At 58.4% G+C, this 6,859-nt stretch overlaps 1 protein-coding gene across 1 annotated transcript; it reads left to right on the top strand.

The window, feature by feature from the left end:
- Positions 1-419: 419 nt before the first annotated feature.
- On the top strand, positions 420-2,285 carry LOC309684069 (acrosin-like; the record flags this gene model as incomplete). The annotated part of the gene is made up of 4 exons (XM_082500031.1): positions 420-598; positions 937-1,202; positions 1,469-1,614; positions 2,088-2,285. Coding segments are annotated over 4 exons (789 nt in total), but the record flags the coding sequence as incomplete, so codon positions are not given.
- Between the last annotated feature and the right edge of the window lie 4,574 nt (positions 2,286-6,859).

Below are 6,859 nucleotides of genomic sequence, written 5' to 3'. Positions count from 1 at the left end.
CCACTGGCAGCAATGAAACTGCTCCTCGTCGTCGTCCTGCTGGCCCTGTGCTGGCCTGTGCAAGGCGCGTGGGACAGCTGTGGGTAAGTGGCCCCAGGCTCTGGGGGGGAGCTTGGGCAACCCTGATGGGGTTCACTGGAGGGAGCCCGCTTGTCCCCCGTGGCCACAGCTTCCCCAACCCCGCCTGGGAGCCTCAGATCCTGGCCAGCACCCCGGCTGCTGGCACAGCTCCTCTGCGGGGCTCAGGCAGAAACAGGGGCGCATGTACGCACGCCCACCCCAGGGGGTTCCCTGGCCCTGCTGTCCGTGCAGCGCCTTGTGGGGAGGGAAGAGGGCTGACCTTCAGCCTGAACCGCAGCACGCGTGGAGCAGGACAGTCATGAGTTTCTGGTTACAGAGGGACCTGCGGGCTCCGGCCCATGGCTTACCAGTACGGCATGTCGCGTGTGGTGGGTGGCACCGATGCCCGTCCAGGAGCCTGGCCCTGGATCGTCAGCATCCAGGACCCCTGGGAAGCAGGCACGGGGCACATCTGCGGAGGGTCCCTCATCAGCCCACAGTGGGTCCTCACGGCGGCACACTGCTTCATCGAGGCCAGGTAAGGAGGGCCAGGGAAGGGGGGTGTCCCCACCACCCTCGCGGGTGCCCTGCGTGCAGCACCGCCTGCTACTCCCATCCCCGTTCCTGCCAGTACGCCCAGTGCCTGGGCACTGCCGAGCCCAGCCCAGAGACTGCTGAGGAGAAGGCTGGGCTCGGGCCACTGCTTCCTAGCAGCCTCCAGCGCCACATGGCTCGTGCCTAAGGCATGCCAGGGCAGTGGCAGCCTGCGTGGCACTGCTCTCCTCTCTGCCTTGGGAAGCAGAAGGCAGGGAACGGCGGGGCTGCTGCAGCGCGTGGCTCCGCTCCCTCTGACCCCCCTCTCCATCTGCCTTCCAGGAACATCAGCATGTGGCGCGTGGTGATCGGGGCCACCCAGTTGACTCGGCTGGGCCCTGAGGCCCAAGTGCGCCATATTAAGCAGCTGCTGGTTCACGAGCACTACAGGAATATCACGCAGAGGAACGACATCGCCCTGCTGGAGCTGGACCAGCCGGTCCAGTGCAACTACTACACCCAGCTTGCCTGTGTGCCCGACGCCTCACTTAGAGTGTCAGAGCTGCACACCTGCTACGTCAGCGGTTGGGGCGCCACCACTGCAAGATGTGAGTTCCCCAAAAGTGCTGGTGTCCTGAGTGCAAGCTCGGCACACTGGGGAGAGGGGTTGGGCTTCCCGAGAGCGGAGGCGAAAGCCGCAGTCAGGCTGTGGGGACGTATGCCTCCGGGGAGAATGGGCTGACCCACCGCCCAAAGCCAGACAGAGGGGAAACACGGGCACAGTGCCTTCAGGACGCAAAGCCAAGCCCTAGGGAAGGGGTTCACCCAGGCAGGGGGGGAGCTGCTGGGGCTTCATTGCTTTCTGTGCTCACAGCTGCAGGGTCAACGGATGTCCTGCAGGAGGCCAAGGTCCAGCTCATTGATGTCAACCTCTGCAACAGCAGCGGGTGGTACAGAGGGGCCATCCACAGCCACAACCTGTGTGCTGGCTATCCGCAGGGTGGCATCGACACCTGCCAGGTAGGACGTGCTGCAAGTCAAGCCCCGGCAGCACCGGCAGCCCTCTCGCAACGCCCAAACATCGCCCGGCACGTGCTTGGCCTGGCAAGTCACCCTGCCACCGCTGGGTCTCCAGTGCTGCTGGGGCTCACCTCCCCTTCCCCAGCTGCAGGTCCTTGCCCAGTGCCCGCCTTGTCCCAGAGCCCGGGGACGCTGCCCAGAAAGCCCATCCTGTGCTCCCGGCAGCCCATAGGTCCAGATCCCAAAGCATCCCCCTTCCACACAGCCGGGAGCACTGTGCAGAGATGAGAGAGCGCCCGACCTTACAGGCCCTCCACCCTCTCCCAGATGAGGCTCTGTAGGCTCCAGCGCCGGAGCAGCGCCGTTGTGTGTAGTGAGCAGAGCTCTGGCAGGTGCTGGGAGAGAGAAGGAGCCGGCCAGAGCGCTGACAGCGGCCACCCAACACCACCTCAACCCTCTTTCCTCCCCTGCAGGGTGACAGTGGTGGTCCTCTGGTGTGCAAAGACAACAACGCGGACTACTTCTGGCTTGTTGGGGTGACCAGCTGGGGGAGAGGCTGTGCCAGAGCCAAACGGCCCGGAGTCTACACCTCCACCCAGCACTTCTATGACTGGATCCTGGTCCAGATGGGACTACGCCCAGCACCATCGGCTACTACAACACCACAGCCAGTCTTTACTTCAACCCCCCATCAGAGGCCAAGGCCAATACCCACACAGTCGAGCGGGTTTACACCATGTCCATTTCCACTCCAGAAGCTAGTGGAATTTTTTAAGCTGCTGCAGGAGCTGCTGCAGGTCCTAAGGGGTAAAAAGGCTTGAGCAGTGTGACAAAGAGGCTCCAGAGCAGGCCGCCCTGTTCCACGACCATTTCCTTCCGGGGCAATGCCTGCTGAGCCAAAGGCAGCCTCAGTGCCAAGGCCTGCTCTGTCCTGCCCGCGCTCCTCTGAGCGCAGAAGGGCTGATGTTGACTCGGTTGTAGAAATAAAGTTCCTGATTTTCACAGCTGAGCGTGCTTGAGTCCAATTCAGTCTCCGGTGCAAGGCAAGGACTTGCATGCCCGGCGCCTGCCAATGAGGCTGCAGGCAGACAGCAGGGCACGAAGGGAAAGAGTGACTCCCAAGGGCTGAAACGGTGCCTGGTCAGAGAGGAGGGTGCTCAGAGCCACCATGGGACGGAGAAGACTGGCACATGGAGGATAGGAAACAGTGATGTGACCTGCAGATGACTTTGGGGGTATGCATTAAGGCACACAGCTGGAGATTAGGGCCCAGCGTAAGCCGTAGCTAATTGAACAGACGGTGTGAAGCTCCTGAGCGTGACAAGAGAAATTGCTGACCACAGCAAAGAGTGAGAAGCCAACAGGGCTCTCAGTCCCAGAAGGAAGAGCCGGATTTCAGGGGTAGTTAACGGGGAATTGATCCCCCCTTGTCTCCATTTTCCCTGCTTGAACATCCCCCTCATCTTCCTTGACTCCTCCCTTTCTCCTCCCTTGTCTCTCCTCCCAAACAAGGGACCCACCCCAGGTCACTTCCTCTCCTCCCAGGTTTGCTCCATCGCTGAAGAGATTTGGTGTTTCAGGTGCTGGTAGCTCAGTCGCCTGGGACCGCCATGGCATTACTGATGCGGCTTCCTGGGCACTGCTGTCCCTGCTAGATGCCTCTGCCCACACGGACCCCAACCATTCCTCCAGTTGTCTGTGCAGTGTGGCCACTCTCATTGTTCCTCCTCGACCACCTGCCAAACGTGGTGCTGGAATAGCAGAGTACCCACAGAAGAAGGTTTGCTCCATCGCTGAAGAGATGGGGTGTTTCAGGTGCTGGTAGCTCGGTCGCCTGGGACTGCCTCGGTCCCCGCCACTGCCTGCATGCATGTGGGCCACCCCCACGTACTGGGTCCATTAATTTGGACAGGTATGCCACTGGTTTCCTTTCTCCGCCCCATCCCTCCATTAGGACTCCATGCGCTATCCCTTCTTCCACGTTTACAAGAAGGTGAAATGGTTTTGGTTTCTTTTTTTTTTTTTCCTAGGGAGGGGAGGGCTAAAACCAGGGCTTTTATTAGCTTCTGTTTCAGTTTTTGTAATGGCTCCTGTTTGTCTTCTGTCCACTGTAGTGGACCTTCTTTTACTAGTTTGTCATACAGAAATTTTACTAATTGAGTGTAGCCCTCAACCCATAGTCTACAGTACCCTAGTAACCCTAAAATCTTCCTTATTTCTCTTTTTGTTCTTGGGACACTTAAAGCTGTAATCCCAGAAATTCGTTCTGGATTGATTTCTCTTTTTCCTCCACTAATTAAATGCTCTAAATACCTTACTTCCTTTTGTACAAACTGCAGTTTTGCCTTTGACACTCTTAATCCGTGTTCTCCTAAAAAATTCAGCAAACGTATCGATGTCTCTCTGACTTTCTGCTCTTTCTCTCCTGATACCAACAGATCATTTACATATTGCAAGATTCTTACTGGGGGTTCTGCCTGGAACTCCCCTAAAATTTTCTCTAGCGTCTGTCCAAATAGATTTGGGGATTCTGTGAACCCTTGAGGCAGGGAGGTCCAGCGGAGTTGCTGCTTCCTCCCAGTGTCCAGATCTTCCCATTCAAAGGCAAATAAGTTTCTACTCTCCTCTGCTAACGGACAGGCCCAAAAGGCATCTTTAAGGTCTATTACACTAAACCATTTACGATTATGCGATATTTTACTCAGGAGGGTATATGGGTTCGAAACCACAGGCTGCCGAGTCTGTACTTGTTTATTGACTTCTCGTAGGTCTGCGACTAATCTCTATCTCCCCTCAGCCATCCTGACCGGTAGAATTGGACTATTGTAAGGTGACATCCAGGGTTCCAACAATCCATCCTTCAACAATGAATCAATTTCTGGTTTTAGACCTTTCCTCCCCTCATAAGATACGGGATATTGTTTTATCCTTACTGGCCGGTCCTCTTTAACTTCTATTTTCGTGCGGGTTCATTTACTTGTGCTGTTTTCTTCTCCTGGCAACGCCAGCAGCAGAGCGGTCGGAGGAGAAGGGTGAGTGCCAGGCTGGTGGTGCGGAGGGGCGTGAGTGTGATGTGCGCGGTGGCCCCGGAGAGCACTGAGAAGGGTCGGTTGGTCTGGCTGTGCGGGAGGATGTTCTGCCTGCGGCAACCGCCTGAGCAAGCGCGGCCTTGGGGAAGCATCTGGTTGAGCGTTTGTTGGCGTGCTGGAGAAGAGCTGGGCAGGTGTCCCAAAGGGCAGCGTTTGGTGGGACCTCCTTCACCCCAAAGCTTTGTGGGACCTTTTTGAAGCCACCCTGGTGAGGCCTCTGCTCCTTCCACCCAAGTACTTTATGTTTCACACCATGGAGTGGTCATTTCTGACTGCATCCTCAGCAGGACCTGGGGCCTGTGGCTGTATCTTCAACTGTGGAGCTGTAGAGACCTGGCAAGGATGGAGGAGAAGGAATGAGGCTCCTGGTGAAGGGAGGGAAGTGAGGAGGTGCAGTGTCCACGCTGGCCTTGAGGACTGGCTGGGCAGGAGAGGACATGTTGGTGTAGGAGCCATGGAGCAGCCTGTGGCCAGAAGCAGAGGGTGGACACAGGGAGCATGGGCTCAATGTGAGAGGGAGCATGACCTCGGCGCAGCGCGTTTAACTAGAGGGCTGGGAGCGAGAGTGGCGTCCAGCATGGGCAGGGGAGCTGGGTCTGCTCGTCCTCCATGTGAGAAATGGTGGTTTGCAGGTAGCATCTGGTTGCACTTGCTGGAACGCAGAGCGGGAGAGAGTTGTGTCCTGGTTTTCCCCTACAAAGGCAAGACATGGGTGGAAACGTGGCAGTGGGGAGGGACTGGGAGTAACTGGGACCTCCCATCCGCCTCCCAGCCCCATCGCGCTGGGATGGGGTTGCATATCACCCCAGGGTTTCAGGGCTTGAAGGGTTGTCCCCGTGTCCCTGCCGGGCTCACAGTGGTGGCATGCTGCTCTGCGTCAGGCTGGGGGTGGCTGGGAAAGGTCTGGCACGCTGGGGCCATCACTGACTCTCATTTTCTCTCCCACCATAGAGCTCCTGGGCGTACCTCTCAGGTCTGTACGGAGCCCCCCTGGCCGGCGCCTGCTCCAGGCTGAACAACCCCAACTCTCAGCCTGTCCTCCCAGCAGAGGGGCTCCAGCCCTCACAGCATCTCCGTGGCCTCCTCTGGCCCCACTCCAGCAGGTCCATGTCTTTCCTATGTTGGGGGCTCCAGAGCTGGATGCAGTACTCCAGGTGGTGTATCACCAGAGCAAAGCAGAGTGACAGAACCACATCCTTCGCCCTGCTGGCCACACTTCTGATGCAGGCTGGGATATGTGTGGTTTTCTGGGCTGTGATCACGCATTGCCATCTCATGTTGAGCTTCTCATCAGTCAGCACCCCCAGGTCCTTCTCCTCAGGGCTGCTCTCCATCCATTCTCCGCCCAGCCTGGATTTGTGCTTGGATTGCCCCGACCCAGGAGCAGGACCTTGCACTGGGCCTGGTTGAACTTCATGAGGTTGGCATGGGCCCACCTCTCCGGCCTGTCGTTAGTAGAAGGCCAGGCCTGCAGCACCCCGGTTATCAGCCCAGCTCTGGTGGGAGGGGATGCTCCTACATGGGGAGGTTGCCCTGTGCTGGGGGGGGACACCCCACCGAGGGAAGGTCTTGCCGAAGTGGGGGCCGCACTCATGCTCCCTCTCCCTCATCCCTCCCCAGATCGCCCCGTCAGAAGGTCCCGAGGGCAGCGAGCGGATGGTCATCATCATGGGGCCGCCCGAGACTCAGTTCAAGGTGCACTGGGTGGGGGCTGTGGGTGGGGGGGACAGTAAGGGCCAAGTCGAGAGCATCCCTGTGGTCACCACTGTGCTGGCAGCCTGCCTTGGCCTCCCTCAGCACCAGGGGAGCTCTTTGCTGGGTACCATGGTTTTGATGCTGCTGGACGTGGGAACATCATCAGCTTTGGGGATGGAGGGGCACAGCGGGCGCTGCCTGATGGTTTTCCTTCCTGTCCGTCTCCTCCCCAGGCCCAGGGGTGAATATTTGGGAAGCTGAAAGAGGATAACTTCTTTAACCTGAAAGAAGAAGTGAAGCTTGAAGTCCACATCAAGGTGCCTTCCTTCGCCGCCGGCCACGTGACAGGCAAAGGTGGCAAAACGGTGGGGGGTGGTGCCCCGGGCATGCAAAGTTGGGCATCAGCCGTCACCCCTGCCCACCCCAGGGGGACAAATCCCGGGTGGTCAGTGGTCTCAGCG

This window comes from Vanellus vanellus (assembly GCF_965231255.1).
Source record: "Vanellus vanellus genome assembly, contig: HAP1_SCAFFOLD_269, whole genome shotgun sequence".
Taxonomy (NCBI): domain Eukaryota; kingdom Metazoa; phylum Chordata; class Aves; order Charadriiformes; family Charadriidae; genus Vanellus; species Vanellus vanellus.
Note: the sequence above shows the minus strand (reverse complement) of the source record. Positions and strands in the feature narration are given on the sequence as shown.